The 17,824-nt window shown below is 42.4% G+C and overlaps 1 protein-coding gene across 2 annotated transcripts; it reads left to right on the forward strand.

The window, feature by feature from the left end:
* Nucleotides 1-1,244: 1,244 nt before the first annotated feature.
* ints1 (integrator complex subunit 1) lies at nucleotides 1,245-16,931 on the forward strand. 2 transcript variants are annotated; one of them, XM_023957149.1, is made up of 48 exons: nucleotides 1,245-1,359; nucleotides 1,653-1,787; nucleotides 1,870-2,160; nucleotides 2,810-3,006; nucleotides 3,090-3,227; nucleotides 3,352-3,511; nucleotides 3,598-3,703; nucleotides 3,817-4,003; nucleotides 4,203-4,348; nucleotides 4,436-4,577; nucleotides 4,671-4,847; nucleotides 4,929-5,037; nucleotides 5,113-5,233; nucleotides 5,303-5,380; nucleotides 5,450-5,607; nucleotides 5,830-5,926; nucleotides 6,009-6,100; nucleotides 6,175-6,235; nucleotides 6,314-6,511; nucleotides 6,603-6,732; nucleotides 7,222-7,398; nucleotides 7,483-7,632; nucleotides 7,738-7,917; nucleotides 7,989-8,093; nucleotides 8,172-8,339; nucleotides 8,421-8,532; nucleotides 8,607-8,765; nucleotides 8,841-8,987; nucleotides 9,070-9,168; nucleotides 9,279-9,403; nucleotides 9,508-9,762; nucleotides 9,847-10,006; nucleotides 10,078-10,209; nucleotides 10,620-10,788; nucleotides 10,981-11,107; nucleotides 11,198-11,313; nucleotides 11,565-11,652; nucleotides 12,060-12,310; nucleotides 13,659-13,788; nucleotides 14,050-14,183; nucleotides 14,280-14,472; nucleotides 14,568-14,692; nucleotides 14,778-14,887; nucleotides 15,060-15,173; nucleotides 16,178-16,248; nucleotides 16,326-16,417; nucleotides 16,497-16,606; nucleotides 16,707-16,931. In XM_023957149.1, the coding sequence occupies exons 2-48, from the start codon at nucleotides 1,733-1,735 to the stop codon at nucleotides 16,820-16,822; spliced, it is 6,558 nt and encodes a 2,185-aa protein (XP_023812917.1). In that variant the 5' UTR covers nucleotides 1,245-1,359; nucleotides 1,653-1,732; the 3' UTR covers nucleotides 16,823-16,931.
* Nucleotides 16,932-17,824: the final 893 nt, after the last annotated feature.

Here is a 17,824-nt window from a genome sequence, read left to right on the forward strand (position 1 = left end):
TGAAAAAATGACTGTTTTTGTCTTCAGAAATGGATCTGAGATGGCAGATTTATTTTTATAGTATTTTTAGAATAACGATAATAGAATTAGTCTGCAAAGACTTTTTCTGCATCATTGATTTCTTGACAGTTTCAACAGACTTGTTGATGTTGAAGTAAGGAAAATAGTCTCCATCTACCTCTAGGGGTTGTTGCATGTAATTACATGGGCATTGTATCTTCATCCAGGTTTGCATTGAAAAGATTGAAATACAATCGTGCTGGTTATAAAAGCCTCTCCGTGTTCCTAAGAACAATCTAATATTGACAGACTGATATTAAAACTACATATACACACTTATTGTACTAAAAGATATGAATCCCAGTGTAGATTTATCCTAAAACGAAGTGTTGTGAGTCAAGCATCACAACGCCTGAAAATGAAACAAAGCTGCTTATGAACAAAGTGCAACCATCATACAAGAGGTAATCGCAGTTGTTTAAGCAGTATCCGCTTTCTACAGTGTCCTGTTAGGGCAAAAATACGAAGAGACATTTTCTGACTGATATTAACCCAGGGAAAGAGGACTAATGTCAAAACACATCAATGGTTCAGTACCTCTATTTTAGCAATGTACCCTCTGTAAAATATTTATTTTCTTCCTGGAACCGACTAATCAGCACAAGACAGTTTTCCGTACCTTTCATAAATGAAGTGTTTCACACAGGAAGACAGAAAGTTTTGGGCTATTTTAAATTAACATTAAGAAAATAAATACATCAGTTGTGAAGAGAATTAGCAGCATTAAGATAAAAATGTTAAAAATAGAATAAAATTGTGGTGCAAGATCTTTGGGAAAGAAACAAAGCTCAAATCATGTCTAATTTATGTGCCAAATATTTTATAAAGGGGATTTCTTATTAACTATAACTACTGGGAAAAAATAGCTATAAAAATGATTGGAGATAATCACTATAAAAATAACTTTATTGTAAATTGACTGCATAAACATCATTAACAACTCAATAAGTCAATAGACAAAAAGTCACAAAACTGACTATTTAATTTATTATTAAAATGTGGTCAAATTTTTTGTTATGGTGAATATCATGAATTACAAGTTTGATCATTTTTTATTATTTGTTCAAAGCATTTTTATAAACTGCCTCTGCTCTGATGTTGTGTGCCACTGGAAGTACACTTGTTTGATGGTCGGTAGTCAGTACAAACTTCCCGCCGCTAGATGGCGCTACTTGCATTTTTATTGGTGAACGGTGACTTTAATGAAAGCAGAAGAAGTTACCGCTGCTCGCTCCCCAGTTTATTCCGTCTCCGGTTGAGACGATTATTGTTAAGTTTTATGTAAAGAGCTTTGTTCAGGTTAGTGATAATTCGTTTCAATAAACAGGATTATATTTATATAACCTTTCGATAAGACAAAAGTTAACACCAGTCACGTTTTTTGCCACATTCTAAACGGGTAAATGTAGCTAAAGCTGTTATAAGCTACACACTCTACTAGCCTTGTTTTGATTAGCCGCTCGCGTTTGGTGTACTGTGTACTAGTAGTACGGATGTAACAAGCAGCATTTTTTGAACTAAAAAAACGGAGTATGTCTATGCTACTGCCACATTTAATATGCCAAACAATGCATAATTTGCTTTATTTGCAGGATTATTTTTTTTTTGCCAAAGAAAGAATGATAATCTGTTCATCCTGTCGTGGATAACTTGATGATTTTGATCAGAGAAGATGAATCGCCCAAAACCAACAACTCTGCGGCGCCCAAGCGCTGCCAAATCATCGGGTATGATCAGCGGGAAAACACGAAGTATTGTTTTTGTAACGTAGCATCTATATAGCTAAAATGTGACATTTGACTGTCTCAGGTCATCCTCCACCTGGAGATTTTATTGCTTTGGGCTCAAAGAGCCAAGGTGTTGAGCCCAAAGCCCCCGCTGTTCTCCTGAAGCCAGCTTCATCAGGAATACCTACAGACCGGAAGAGAGAAGCCGCCTCCACCTTACCCTCTTCCTCGGGTCTGTCCACCCTCACCAAACGACCCAAATTGTCCACCACCCCTCCTGTGAGTGCACTTAGCCGCTTTGCTGATGTGGCTGCGGTAGACAAGAGGGCTATATCGCCTTCAATAAAAGAGCCATCAGTGGTACCAATTGAAGGTAAATTAACCATTTACTTTATGGTACTGAAAGATGTTTTGAAAACCCACTCCAATGATGTTTTTGCTGTTTTTATCATGATCTTGTGGTGATTTTCTGATGATGGAGGACATATATTAAAAAAGAAAGCTCAAAATTGCATTTCTGAGTATTTCTGTACTCAAAATGTTGTGAATCAAGAGTAGATGAAAAATGCTGCTCGAAAGAGAGCTTATTTCTGACAGAAGGTACACTGGCCACTTGCCATTCTGACTTATCCAGTCATACACAACTAGATCCACGTACGTTCGTTTTTCTCCTCTGAGCTGGCATCTGGCTCAAAACTGTGCAGCAGGATAGCTGCAAGATTGCTCATCATTTTTGTTGCACCAGTAATGTGAGGTTGGGGGTGTGAGGGGCTGTAAGCTAGCAAGCGAACGTGTAAACAGAGAGCTGTCAGTAACGAAGAAGGGAAGAGGAGGCAGGTTACTTAACGCCAACGGTCCCACCCACCACTCATAGGTGAATTTCTAATAAGCTCCTGAGCTCCTGGGAACGCTTTTAAAATAGCTTAAAAGATGATCGGAGTGGGTCTTTATGACATGCAAACTGTCAATAAAACAGTTAATGGCAGATGTAAAAGTATAATAACCTCTCTTTGTTTGGACAGTGTCCCCAGCTCTTCTTCTGGATGAGATTGAAGCTTCAGAGTCTGAAGGAAATGACGATCGCATTGAGGGGTTACTTTGTGGAGCAGTGAAACAGCTAAAGTTGAACAGAGCCAAACCTGACACAACGCTGTACCTCAGTTTGATGTTTCTGGCTAAAATCAAGCCAAATGTCTTTGCCACCGAAGGGATCATTGAGGTAAGACTCTCAGATGCATGTTTAACACCTACACAAATGTTGTCATTAAATGCTTTTGTCTAACCTGTTCCTTTCGGCTTTAGGCTTTGTGCAGCCTCCTGCGTCGGGACGCTTCAATCAATTTCAAGGCAAAAGGCAACAGCCTGGTTTCTGTGTTAGCTTGCAATCTGCTCATGGCAGCATATGAGGAAGATGAAAACTGGCCAGAGATCTTTGTCAAAGTGAGAATGTTAATGCAGGGCAGCCTGACTATTCATATTTCATTCTTCAAGCTTTTTTTTCTGTCATTTATGATTTTTTTTTTTGTTTTGTTCTAAATTTAAATGTGATTTTTTTTTTTTTTAGGTTTACATTGAGGACTCACTGGGGGAACGAATCTGGGTCGATAGCTCTCACTGTAAGAATTTTGTCGACAACATCCAGACTGCTTTTGGCACCAAGATGCCTCCAAAGAGTATGCTGCTGCAGGCTGATACCGGCCGCACAGCGGGGGATCTCAGTGCAGGTAGAGTTGAAAAGGTTGCTAATTCCTTGAGAGTTTGGATGCCAAAAAGCACATTTTTATTTATGGATTTATTGTGGCTGTTCTAGGTAGCAGCCCTCATCCGTCCACCCCAGACGAAGATGACAGTCAGACTGAGTTGCTAATAGCAGAAGAGAAGCTCAGTCCTGAAGATGAGGGACAAATTATGCCAAGGTATGAGTAGATAGATTTTTACTTTCGTTAACTGGGGTAAATTATGTTAAAGGATTCTTTGTACTAAAAATAATTGGTGGGAAATTTTGTGGTTTTTTTTTGTAACCTTGTAGATATGAAGAACTGTCAGAAAGTGTGGAGGATTATGTCCTTGACGTCCTGAGGGATCAGTTGAACCGCCGACAGCCGATGGACAACGTTTCCCGAAATCTGCTGCGGCTTCTCACAGCCGCATGCGGCTACAAAGAGACCCGACTCATGGCAGTGCAGAGGCTGGAGATGTGGCTCCAGAACCCAAAGGTGAGAGTTTTGATGAAGAACGGGATAAAAGCAGCACATAAAACTGTATCTGATTTAATACGAACAATAGTAACTGATAATCTATACCTAAAACATGCAAGTAGAAGATAAAGTGTACATAGTCTATATGGGCTCAACAAATAAAAAATGAATCGATTTTTGAAACAATTTCTGATTTTGTCATTTTGTGTGCGCACAGCTCACTCGACCTGCTCAGGACCTCCTCATGTCCTTGTGCATGAACTGCAACACCCACGGAGCAGATGACATGGAGGTGATCTCTAACCTAATCAAGATCAGACTTAAACCTAAAGTCCTCCTCAACCACTACATGCTGTGTGTCAGGTTTGTGGAGTCCGCTTTCTGTGTTTGTTTGTTTGTTCCTCTGTCTTGTTCAGCCACTGACTCATGTGTTCTAATGTTATTCTCCAGGGAGCTGCTGAATGCTCACAGAGACAACCTGGCCACCATGGTGAAGCTGGTGATATTTAATGAGCTGTCTAACGCCAGGAATCCCAACAACATGCAGGTCCTGCACACCGTGCTGCAGCACAGCCCAGAGCAGGCACCAAAGGTCAGACTCAACCCTGAATGTAGCTGATGTGTTGTTTACACTTTCTTTTTTACCCCACATAACATCTTTACTTCTATATTGTTGCATCTGCAGTTCCTGGCCATGGTTTTCCAGGATTTGCTGACTAATAAGGATGATTACCTCCGAGCTTCCAGAGCTTTGTTGAGAGAGATCATCAAGCAGACCAAGCATGAGATCAACTTCCAGTCGTTCTGTTTTGGTTTGATGCAGGAGAGAAAAGAGCCCAGCTATGCTGACATGGAATTTAAAGTAAATCAGGGAAACGTCTTAAGTCCTAACACCTTTAATGGGTTTTTAGTTTAAGCTGCTTTACATTACGTTTTCTTTTAGGAGCGCTTTGTGATCCAGGTGACAGATTTACTCACCGTCTCCATGATGTTGGGCATCACTGCTCAAGTCAAGGAAGCGGGCATTGCGTGGGACAAAGGAGAGAAAAAGAGTACGTGTTTACTCCAAATATAAAAGTTTTCTCCGTGTTTCTTTGGATTGGTTAAAGGTGTGTGGTTTGTCGCAGATCTGGAAGTACTGAGGTCTTTCCAAAATCAGATTGCTGCCATCCAGAGAGATGCTGTGTGGTGGCTTCACACGGTGGTTCCTACCATCAGCAAAGTCAGCCCTAAAGACTACATTCACTGGTGAGTGCTCAGTGTCTTATGCATTTACCCTCACAAGTCTTTGTCATTTTAATAGCTTCTTTTTCACAGCCTTCATAAAGTCCTCTTCACTGAGCAGCCTGAGACGTACTATAAGTGGGACAACTGGCCTCCAGAGAGTGACAGAAAGTGAGTCTCCTTCAAATATTTACCTGTTGTTTATTTCTGTTAGTGGATCAAAAGCTTTTTCTGCTTCAGTTTCTTCCTCCGCCTCTGCTCCGAGGTTCCTCTGCTGGAGGACACGCTGATGCGCATCCTGGTCATCGGGCTCTCTCGGGATTTGCCCCTGGGCCCGGCGGATGCCATGGAGCTGGCGGATCACCTGGTCAAGAGAGCCGCCGGAGTCCACTCTGACGGTGCATTCAGATCCCCTTTAGCTGTTACCGGTCACTATCGCAGCTTTCAAAATATTTATTCAACCCTCTGATAGTTTGGACGTTTCATAAACATCCACGCTTCAGTGTAATGATCTGTCGAGAGACGGTGCTTATTAGCGTTTTATCTGGGCATGCTAGTGAAGCGATGCCGGGAAAGTGGTTGGAAATGAAATATGGTTTGTCTGGTTTCCCATTAAACAGATCTCGAGGTCCTGAGAGTGGAGAGGATCCAGCTCATTGATGCGGTGCTTAATCTGTGTACATACCACCACCCAGAGAACATTCAGCTTCCAGTGGGGTATGTTAGCGGCCTTTCCTGCTTTTCAAACAAGCTGATTGGTCATACAGACAGAAATAACAAATGGCTCATATTGTTTAAGGTACCAACCACCTAACTTGGCCATATCCACCCTCTACTGGAAAGCATGGCTCCTTTTGCTTGTGGTTGCTGCCTTTAATCCTCAGAAAATAGGTACACTTCACGTTTGTTCTCACAGAAACTTTATCATCTATTATTTGTCATGTTTTAACCTTCTTTTCTTCAAGGTTTGGCTGCCTGGGATGGTTATCCTACTTTAAAAATGCTGATGGAAATGGTTATGACAAAGTAAGCTGATGATTGAAAGGGAAGTGTAGTTTTAGAATGTTAACGCCTACGGAAACAGATGTTTTCTTGTCTTCTTAGTAACTATACATACCCTCCTTGCACCATTACTGATGAAGATACCAAGACAGAGATGATCAACAGGGAGCTGCAGATTTCCCAGAGAGAGAAACAAGAGATTTTGGCTTTTGAGAGCCACTTGGCAGCTGCTTCTACCAAACAGACCATCACGGAGAGCAACAGTCTGCTGCTGTCTCAGCTGACCAGTCTGGATCCACAGTAAGACGCAGGGAGACGTAAACACAAGATAAAACTAAATACACTCTCTCCCTGTTTTGTTTTGCTTATTTAAAGTTTTGTTTTCGTCCAGGGGTCCTCCTCGTCGGCCTCCTCCTCAGATCCAGGAGCAGGTCAAAAGCCTGAACCAGTCTTTGCGTCTGGGTCACCTCCTTTGCCGCAGTCGCAACCCCGACTTTCTCCTTAACATCATTCAGAGACAGGTGATGGCCTTGAACGCATCACTTTCACCGTTTCACAGACGCTTCAATCAAATCAAACTTTATTTACGAAACACTTTTCATACAAATGTAACGCACAGTGCTTCACTGGCTTAACACAATTCTAAAATGAAATGATAAAATACACAGAATGGCCTCAACCCCCCACCACTCACCCCACATAAAGAGACATGAAATGACATGAAAAAAACTCAAATTTATAAATAGAAATAGGGCTGTTTCCGTTTATCTCTGTGGCATTTTAAAACATTCTTAATATATGTCCTTCATCAGAAAAATTCTGTTAAAAACATAATGTCATAAAAATGGACACGTACATGTTTGTTGCATGTTTTTTTTCTACTTAAAAAATATATATTTACTGAGCTTACTTTAAAATTCTTGAGGAATCCTCACATTGTAAGCTACAAGTCTTAAAAAAGAATCTGTTCATTTCTCTGTTTGTCTGAAATCCTACTTTTATTTTGACAGGCCTCTTCTCAGTCCATGCCGTGGCTGGCTGACTTGGTGCAGTCCAGTGAGGGGTCCCTGGATGTGCTGCCAGTGCAGTGCCTGTGTGAGTTTCTGCTCCACGATGCCGCAGACGACGGCTTTCCAGAAGACGATGAGGAAGGCGAGAGCAAGGAGCAAAAGGCCAAAAAAAGACAGGTGTGTTAAAAAAAGTTCAGAGTTCAAGCCGGAGGTTGCTCATGTCCACATGTAATCCTGTTTTGTCGTGTGCGTTTCTGATAGAGACAACAGAAGCAAAGGCAGCTCCTTGGACGGCTGCAGGATCTTCTGTTGGGGTCAAAGGCAGATGAGCAGACGACATGCGAAGTTCTGGATTACTTCCTGCGCCGCCTCAGTTCTTCTCAGGTGGCTTCAAGGGTTCTTGCGATGAAGGTAATGCATTAAAAGCAACAGCAAAATCATTTTGTTTTGGCGGCACATACAAGTTTTTGTGATTTTTTTTTTTTTTTTTTATTTTATTTTTTTTTTTTTCTGTAGGGTTTGGCTTTGGTTTTGAGCGAAGGTGGCTTGAAAGATGGCGAGGAGAGAGATCAGCCCATGGAGGAAGATTCCGCAGATGCAGAACTTTTACCAGGATACCAGTGGCTCCTGCAGGACCTCCCAAAGCTGCCTTTATTTGACAGCGTCAGAGGCATGACGTCCACTGCCCTGCAGCAGGTTAGCTCACCTCATCAGTGACATGTGCATCTCAAGCTGCTATAATTAAATGTCTGCTTGCTCTGTTAAAGGCTATCCACATGGAAACAGATCCACTGACAATCAGTGCCTACCTCATCTACCTCTCCCAGAATGCACCAGTGGAGGAGCAGGCTGCTCATAATGACCTGGCGCTGGTAATTTTGCTCATCTTTTCAGTTTTTGTTTGTGTAACCAGCTTTGTTCACAGTGTTCATCTTCTTGTCTGGCTGTAGGACATCGCTCGGCTCATAGTGGAGCGATCCACCATCATGAACAGCCTGTTTCCCAAACACTTAGGCAGACCGGAGGCGGATGCCGTCCTGTCTGCGTTCCTCAACATCTTTTCTGCCTACATCAGGAGGATGAGGAAAACCAAAGAGGGCGAGGATCTGTACAGCTGGGTGAGCACTGGACACAGAACAGAACAGAGGCTGTTTTTGTTTTGCATAGCAATGAATTACTGTATTTTAAACTTTTTTCAGTCAGAGTCTCAGGACCAAGTGTTTCTGCGCTGGACTACAGGAGAGACTGCCACCATGCACATTCTTGTTGTCCATGCCATGGTCATCCTATTGACTCTAGGACCACCTAAAGGTAGCTCTACTAACCATCAGATAGTATTAAAGGAGCCATAGAAACATGTTAAGGGTTTTTTTCTTTTCTAACAGGCGAAAGTGACTTCCACTCTCTTTTGGACATTTGGTTTCCTGATAAAAAACCGCTGCCCACTGCTTTCCTGGTCGACACCTCAGAAGAGGCCCTTCTTCTACCTGACTGGTTGAAACTGAGGATGATCCGTTCAGAAGTTTCTCGTCTGGTTGATGCCGGTACAGCTTCATTCAGATTAAAGTATTAGCTAGAATAAAACAAATCCTAATGCTTTTTATCGTCTTGTTTTGTAGCTTTGCAAGACCTGGAGCCTCAGCAGCTGCTTCTGTTTGTTCAGTCGTTTGGCATCCCGGTCTCCAGCATGAGTAAACTCCTGCAGTACCTGGATCAGGCTGTTTCTCACGATCCACAGTCGCTGGAGCAGAACATCATGGACAAACGTACAATTTCCCTGCAAAAACTTTCTATGGAATCTATTTAAAATTTTTATTCTTGACCGTTCGGGGTTTTTCCTCCTAACAGATTATATGGCTCATTTGGTTGAGGTGCAACATGAGCGAGGCGCCACAGGGGGGCACACTTTCCATCATTTGCTGAGTTCTTCTCTTCCTGCTCGCAGAGGTCAGCCCATTAAATGCTTTTTATTTGCAGTTTGAGCCTTTATTAAGCCAAAATCTCATAATACTGTGATTTTTTTATTCACCTAATTAACTATTTCTGTTCAAATACAGATTCCTCTGACACCAATAAGGCTAAAATTACAGTGGAAACCCCCCACAGCTCTGTGAAGATGAGGGCTGCCAGTCAGCTTCCTATAGTCGGACCTGATGATGATCTTACTGGATTGTTGCTTCAGGTAATTTTTTGTGTTTTTTTTTCTTTTTCTCTTTGTTAAAATCCTACAAAAAGGTTTTACTAGTTCAGGCTTCTGTCAAAATGTCTTTTTTTTTTCGTCCCTAGATTTTCCCCATAAAGGTGGACCCTCGCTGGCTCGGCCCTCCTGCCAGTCAGCTCTCCCTGGCTCTGCAGCAAGCTTTGGCGAAAGAGCTGATGCGAGCCAAGCAAGGCCATGTCCAGCAGGGTGGGCTGGTTTTCCGTCTGCTGCAGGCCATCGCGGCGCTGCTCACGTCCGCCCACGCCGCACCCATCGTCATGTCAATGCACCACAGCCACGCCCTGTCCTGCCCACTGATGCGCCAACTTCACCTCTACCAGGTGAAGCATATTAGAAGCACGAGTCTCTCTGCTGCCTCATAGGTCTTTCTTAAATGTCACCTTATGGTTGTGCTTGGATTTTAGCGCCTGGTGTCTCAGGACATTGCTTTCTCTTCGCTGTTCCTCAAAGTCACTGTGGAGATGTTGATCTGGTTAGACAATCCCACAGTAGAGCCAGGCCCTCTGAAGAGTCTGCTCAAGTCTTTTGTCAGCCAGAGCTCTCACACACACAGGCTTAACGATGGTGAGCACCCGGACTTTTAATATTTGGATCATTGCTTGTTTCTGGCTGAGACACAGGAATTTGCTCTGCAGTGCGCACAGGTTTCCTCCACCTGGCTGAAGCTCTTGCGTATCGGAGAGACGCCGAAGTTCCTCTGAGAGCCGTCATAGTCATGCTGAAAGCAGGAGAGAGATGCAACGCAGAAGCTGAGCTCGTTGGTAAAGGTATTAAAGCCGTTCTGAAGAGTTACAGACCCACTCTGATCCTCTTTGGAGCTATTCTAAAAGCATTTCCAGTGGTCTTTTAATTATGATTAGGCCATTTTTTAGCCAAAATCAAAAACACTGTGTCATTTTCTAGGACATAGTTTCTGCAAAGTGGTAGTAGTTCATTAGAAATCTGCCTCTTGACTGTTGGTACAGAGCAATCCCGCCCCTTGCCCTCCCCGTTGTGGAGGGAGCTTGTGGCTAGCCCTATTTAACAAATGGGCTCTTTTTGGAAAGATATTTTTTCGTCTTTTTCTGATTCACAACAATTTGGATAAAGAAATGAAATTTTGTGCTTAATTTTTCATTATAAATGTCCTTAAGCTGATCTAAAGATTTGAAAGTTGTAACATTTAGCTCTCTCTCAGTGCTACAGGGGCTGATGGAGGTGAAGTCCCCGTACCTGGAGGAGCTGCTGTCCCTGTTAATGACTGTCGGTACGCAGACTGGGACTGCTGGCCCTGTTGCCATGGTGATATCCTTGCTTCTACAGGAAAGCGAGGAGCGAGCCGTAAAAAAGGAAGTGGATTTGAAGAGGTGAGCACTCCAGCTCCATTTCCCCTTCAACATCTGAGAAAGTTTAAGAAGCCTGGATGAAACACAGCGACACTAGTTTCAATTAATTTTATAGAAATTGGAAATCAAAAAGAGCAAAAGGAAGTCTTACTGAAAGCAGTTTGAAGTCAACAGATTTGCACATCAGTAACACTTGAGTCTGTCGTTTGCCAGTGGCCTTGAGGTAATAAAGGCGGGACTGAGCTCCGGGCTGCTGGTTGATTGGCTCGAGCACCTTGACCCTGAGGTTACTTCCGTGTGCCCCGACCTTCAGCAGAAACTGCTGTTTGCTCTCAACAAGGTAAGATAAGCTTTTCTTTTTCCTCTTATCGTTTTCTCGCACAGCGAGTGGCATTTCTGATTCTCCCTTCTTACTGTTCATCTGTTTCAGGCCCGAGGCTCTCCAGCCTACAGACCTTATCTGCTAGCTCTGCTAACCCATCAGTCAAACTGGTCCACACTGCTGCAGTGCATCAGTGCTCTTCTCAGCAAACACAGAGACCACAAGTACACCACTTCTTCCAAATATATCTTGTTATGGATGAGTTTTAGTGATCTAAGGCAAACATAGTTTAATTTTGCCATGCATGTGCAGGTTTTCTCAGTGTTTCTGTTCAAAATTCTAAATAAGCTACAGAAGTGAGAGTAAGAGTAAGCAATCGCTGTGCCACAGCTGGAACACCTCGGCTGCAGCTCTAGTGTAGATTTAATACATCCGTCAGTGAATGTAGAACCTTAGTTCCTGCTGTTTCTCACAGGCTGGATCCGTCCTCAGCCCTGGACTTTCTGTGGGCGTGCAGCCACATTCCACGCATCTGGCAAGGCCGTGACCAGAAGATCCCCCAGGTAAAGCCAACCTCTTGCTTCCTAAAAATCATTTGATCTATTCCTAACAATCATTTTCCAGGAAATAGTTTCTGGCAGTAAGTAGTTCATTCAAAATTTGCCTCTAAGGTGGGGACAGGAGTCTTAGCGTGGAGCAATCCCGCCCCCTTTCCCCTCCCTGTTGCCAAGAGCTTGGAGCAGGGAGCTTATGGCCTGCCCAGTGTATTTTCCTACGTCCTTTTTTTAAATGATCTGCCCCTAATTCACAACGATTTGAATAAAGAAATACTCAGAAATGCAGTTTTCTTTATAAATGTCCTCCATAAACAGAAAAATCCTACAACAACATGTCAAAACACACAATTTTTATCCAAATGGGTCTTTAAAGAGACTTAACACTAATGTTTATTTTCTGCTTGTGTGTGCAGAAGAAAACAGAAAAGTTTGTGCTTCAGCTCAGCTCAGAGGAGCTCATCAGCTTGGTGGACCTGATCTTGTCTGAGTCTGACCTCGACACCTGTGACGCCCCCCAGCACGGAAAAAGCCCTCTGGACCTGACGTCCTGCTCCCTCATCCAGTCCAGACTGCCGCTCCTTCACTCCTACTGCAACGGAGCAATAGAAAACATCAAGAAAGTGTCCGAGTACCTCATCAGCTGCTGCAAGAAGCGGGAGAAAAGGTGATCAAAAAATGCAATAGAACAAATTAAAAAAAACCTTAACATGCCGTGCCAACAAATTAGGGCCATTAAGCCTGCTTACAGGATGCTACACCAGGTTTGCTAGTTTCTTCCTAATTAGCCCAAACGTGTAAAGTCATTTATTTTCTCCTGTTACCGCGCTCGCAGGCTTTGGCTAACTCACCCAAGATTTTCCTTCTCAGTGAAGATGAACTTTTTAGACTTTTTTCTTTTCTTTTCTCCTGTCAGCCACGACGCCGCGGAGCAAGGAAAGCTCGATAATTAGATCTATTGGTGTGAAATTAATAGCAGCAGATGTCGTCTGTGCTGTGATCTCTTTAAAAGCTCAGTGTATTATAATGAAGGCAAGAGGATTAAGGCTGGAGCTCTAAACTTGACTGTGTTGTGAATTCCGGTTCTGACTCGACTGTCGCAGATCAGGGTGCAACTCTTTGTGGAGGCAAGCCCCTCCCTCCCTGAGCATCTCTGCTTATTAAACCTCTCTAATGAGGAAACTTTGGCCAAGGTCAAGAAAGAGGAGCTTCACAATGACTGTTTGAGCGGCGCTAAAGCTTTCTGTTTGAAAGTGTTGCCAGTCTAACTGCGGTGGCATGAAAACAAGCTAGAGTTAAGGGTTTTGGCCCGTGTTGAGTAAACATTTGATTATACATGAAGTAATCGGCTTCAGAGCGGCCTGTCATAAGAGGGGCTTTATTCCAATTACAGACAAACTACTAAAAAAAAAACCAGCAAACTCTTTAGTCTTGTTCAAGGTCGCTTTGATTCACTGGAAGCTGAGCTGTAAAAGACTCTTCATTTAGCAGTGGGTGAATCATGAGTCTGACAAAAGCCGCGGCCGCTAAGAGGATTTCATCAAGCTGCAGTGACTTGAAGGCAAACGCGCCTGAATTACATGAAGCTACTCATGTTTTCCGTTTGCCTTGATGAACGTTAAGTGTTGTTTCTTTGCCGACAGAAACAATCGAGTAACAGCTTTATTGTGATCACTGTTCCAAAGCTCCTTCAAAACAATTTTTTTTTATTCGTAAAGCTACTTTTCGGTGTAAAAACATAGCAGAGCTCACTTGAGTTATCAGACTTGGCATGGTTTCCATGGCAACAGGAAATTGTTCAATCAGCCGGTGTCAATGAAACGGCTTCCAGCTACACAACTTAATAACATCAGGGATTATGGTCTGCATTATTATTTTATTTGGCTGCTGGCTTTAAGATGGACGCCTCAAGTGTCCTCAGAAAAGTTTTAAAGAGCAGCTGGCTCATTTATTTGTCCCCAAACTGCACCGAACACGCCGCTTTGTGTCTTGATTTTTTCTTTTTGTGTCCACAGCGCAATGAGTAAACGCTGCCAGAACCTGCTGCTGCAGATCTACCTGCACTTTCCAGAGGTCATCCAGCATGTTTCCCTGCCCGAGGACACTTTCAGCAGTGGGGGGGCTGCAGATGGCAGCAGCTGCAAGGTAAAGAGGAGGAGGGTCTAAGGGCCGGGATGCCCAGTTCAGCGTGGTCTGTGTAATGTAGTTTAGCAATTACCTATTGTATTTTATGACTGATTTGATGTTCTTACACAATAACCAATATGAAGCCCATTGAGAGACTAGTGTTGTAATTTTGGGCTATATAAATAAAATTGGATTTAATTGAAAGAAAGTGTTCCGTACTCGATGTGGGTACTCTGTTGGGTACACTTGTTCTTTCTAATGTCATTTAATGTTCCGTAGCTTGACGTCCTGGTCCACCGCCTGGTCTCACTGCTGGCAGATGTGGGAGACTCCAAGTCTGCAGAGAACCGTGTGTCTGACGCTAACCTTGCCTGCAGGAAACTGGCTGTTTCACACCCTGTTCTTTTACTCAGGTAAGGATTTTATGTTTTTTCTTCTTCCGCGAGTTAAAGATCATCTAATACAAAGAAATTTTTTATCCTTATCAACCCCCCCCCCTCAATTCCCAGACACCTTCCCATGATCGCAGGACTTTTGCACGGGCGTGTTCACCTGAACGTGCATGAGTTTCGCCAGCAGAACCACATGACGTTCTTCTGCAACGTGCTCGACATCCTGAAGCTGCTGCAGCCGCTTGTTTTTCACAGTGACCACCAGAGGGCGCTTCAGGACTGTCTCCTGTCTTTCATGAGGGTCCTGCAGGTAAGCAGCTCCACATTTCTAAAACTTAGTTGCTAAATGATTTGTTGTCACATTCAAAGAGAAGCTCCTCATGTTTCATGTTTTTGTTTTTTTAGAACTTTCAGAGGACTCGTTCTCCTTTGGTCTTCATTAACAAATTTCTTCAGTTCACACAAAACTACATAACCCACGACGCAGCAGCAGCCATTCCCTTCCTGCAGAAACACTCAGCTGTCTTACAGTAAGTCAGGATTAGGTTTTTTATATTTTTATACCAGAAAGTAAAACATTTTTTTTAAATTAAAGGTTTATTTTTGTCATTTCAGGAGTTTGTGTGCAGAAAATCCAGACCTTGTGCAGCTGAAATCCCTGCTAGCTGGACTGACATTACCATTGAAAAGCTCCTCTGCAGAGGTTGCAGCAGAAGACAGAGATGGTACGCTTCAAAATCTTAACACAGGAAATGCTTAACTTTTCAAATGAAGTAAATAAATCTGTTTCTCAGTACTAAAAGTCGAAATGCATTTTAGGGTTTGAGAGCTACACCTTTGGAGCATGATTGTTTTTAAAGTAATCGTTCACACGGAGCTTTGGTGTGTTTTTTGCAGATGACTTGTCCACTGGATCGCTGCCGCTGGTCAGCATTTCGGCTGCGTTTTCTCTGAGCGCTGCAGACATGACCATGTACACGAAGAAGATGTCTAAAGGAGAAGCAGTGGAGGGTAAAAACAGGAGAGCCAGAACACATCATTTCTGAACTGGAGCTAAAATCTTTAAACTTTATTTCATCTTACAAGTGAAAACACAACAGCAAATGAACGAATGCGTTAATTTCTCACAAAGGAAAACTTCCTGTTTTTAGTAAATAAATAATAAATATGTGAGGACACTCATTGAGTTCAAAGTTTTATTAACAATAAAAATTTGTAAATTAAATACATTGACTTTTGGTTTTAGTAAAACTTATTTAAAAACAGTAAATAGGTAAAAAATAGTTTTTACAAGATACTCTCATCAATTTTTATCTGATTGATTCTGTCAGTCACTCCAATAAATCAACACGGAACAAAAACAAAACAAATGCTGTTATTAGTGATTAATAATTAGTTTTTCCCAATATTTTTAGGCTTACAAATAAATCTCAAATGTGTTCCCTGGTGTTTTAACGTGTTCTTGTGGCCTTTTCTGATGATGGAGGACATGTACAGAGAAAAATAAGCTTGAATTTACATTTCTGAGTATTTATTTACTTAAATCGGGAATCCAACAGTCCTGTTCACAAGTAAGAGGCGAGGTTTTTATGCCACTCTGCAGAAATTATGTCCTAGAATTCAACACTTTTTTATTTATTTTTTATTATAGCCGAAAATGGCATAATCATAATTATAAAACCACTGGGAACGCCTTTACAACAGATCAAAAGATGATCATAGTGGAACTTTATCATGTGTCAGTGGTGCTGAAGGTTAATTGTTGTAGTTCCCATTTTATAGCACCAGGTGGCACAGTTACATGAGAATATTTTTATGATTCATTTATCTCTTTATACCACAAAAGGTTAACTTTAAAAAATCCTGCAGGATATTTATGGGCCAATTATTTGATCAGATCATTGTTAAGAGACAGAAACATGTCATTTCCCTATTCAGTGCTTGCAGCAGCTTCACCTGAGTCTGAACCGCTTTCTGCTGCAGTGACTAACAGGCCGCTTCTCTCCCTGCTGCAGATGTGTTGGAGGTGTTGACAGAAGTGGATGAGAAATCCAGGAGAAACCCTGAAATCATCCAGTACTTCACTGTGAGTCAGAAACTACAGACACGTGGTCAAAGTTGTAGATTATCAGGATGGTCAACATCTGGTGCTGCTGTTTGCAGAGCGAGCTGCAGAGACTCATGACTTCGTCGGAGGAGCTGTGTCGGAACATGGCCTTCAGTCTGGCCCTGCGCTGCATTCAGAACAACCCCTGGTTAGTTCAGCCTGAAGACAAGCTGTAACGAAAGGGTTCACTCCTTTTTGACCGTACATCTCTCCTCATTCTGCTTTAGTCTAGCAACAGACTTCCTGCCAACGTTCATGTACTGCATGGGCAGCGGGAACTTTGACGTGGTGCAGACTGCTTTGAGGAACCTTCCAGAATACGTTCTTCTCTGCCAGGGTAAGAAAACACCCTCCGAGTTTAGCTGCTAAAAAAATATAACAATCGGTAATGAAAACACTAGAAAGAGATGAGTAAATGCTAATGCTTTTCCCTGCAGAACACGCCAACATCCTGCTCCACAAGGCCTTTCTGGTGGGAATCTACGGACAGATCGATACCAGTTCAATGATCTCAGAGTCCATGAAGGTTCTTCACATGGAGGCAACAACATGAGTCTTACTTTGTCCTCTTTTTTTCTCTCTCTGTCTGTGCTTTTCAGTCATACATTGCTCTGGTTAAACTGTCATAGTGAAGCGACTTTATTAAATTTGCTGAACAGAAACATTGTGTCCGAGTTTAGTACTCTTTTGAATTAGTAAAGAAAGAAAATGCACTAATAATATTCTATAAAAGAGAAAAAGAAAACGCACACGTGGCTTGTTAGTTCTTTCACCAATTTGTTTCAATAAAGTTTTTTTCAGTCCTAAACAAACATTTTGTTTGCCAAAAAAATCCAAAAAATGGATTCTCATTTTTGAGCCATTAAATGCAGACATTTTGACACAAGTTTTATTTTTTTATTTTTTTATTTGCAGTTAAGAAATCAATAAATTACAAAAAAAAAGTTACATTTCAAAATAATGAAGCAACAGGCATTTATTTTGAAAGTCCAAATGCCTCCTAAAACACTGTCGGTGAGATTAAAATAAAAAGTTACAATAAAGTGAACATGAAACCAGAATAACTTTTGAAAATCACATTGAAGCACTTCCTCCGATAATCCCGGATAAAAACAAAACGCTCCACTTGATTGCTCTCACCATATAGAGACGAGCGATCCGCTGAGACAGAAAGTGTGAGTTGTTTTGCCCCGTGCCAGTGACTTCATCCTGAAACCTCTTGATGGAGCGGAGGGAATAACTCAAACAAGGCGTGGGCCCGCTGCTAAACCCGGAGAGTGAACGTCTGTATTGATGAAAAACTAACTGGGGTGATAATTGTGCAAGCGGAGGGGTTGTCTGTGGACGTGATGCGGGTACGCCTCACCGCACAGAGAGCTGCTGGTGTTTTGTTACACAGCAGGGATGGGGAGGCATGCCCACACTGGTGGGTCAGTGGGATCTGTCATTCACTTATTCTGTAATTTACAAACAGTGGGGTTTTCTTTGAAAATATCAGACTGGAGGTCATAGTGTAGAAAAACGCAGACGGAGCCGTTCATTTCAGGAGATTTTA

This window comes from Oryzias latipes, chromosome 8 (genome assembly GCF_002234675.1).
Source record: "Oryzias latipes chromosome 8, ASM223467v1".
Taxonomy (NCBI): Eukaryota; Metazoa; Chordata; class Actinopteri; order Beloniformes; family Adrianichthyidae; genus Oryzias; species Oryzias latipes.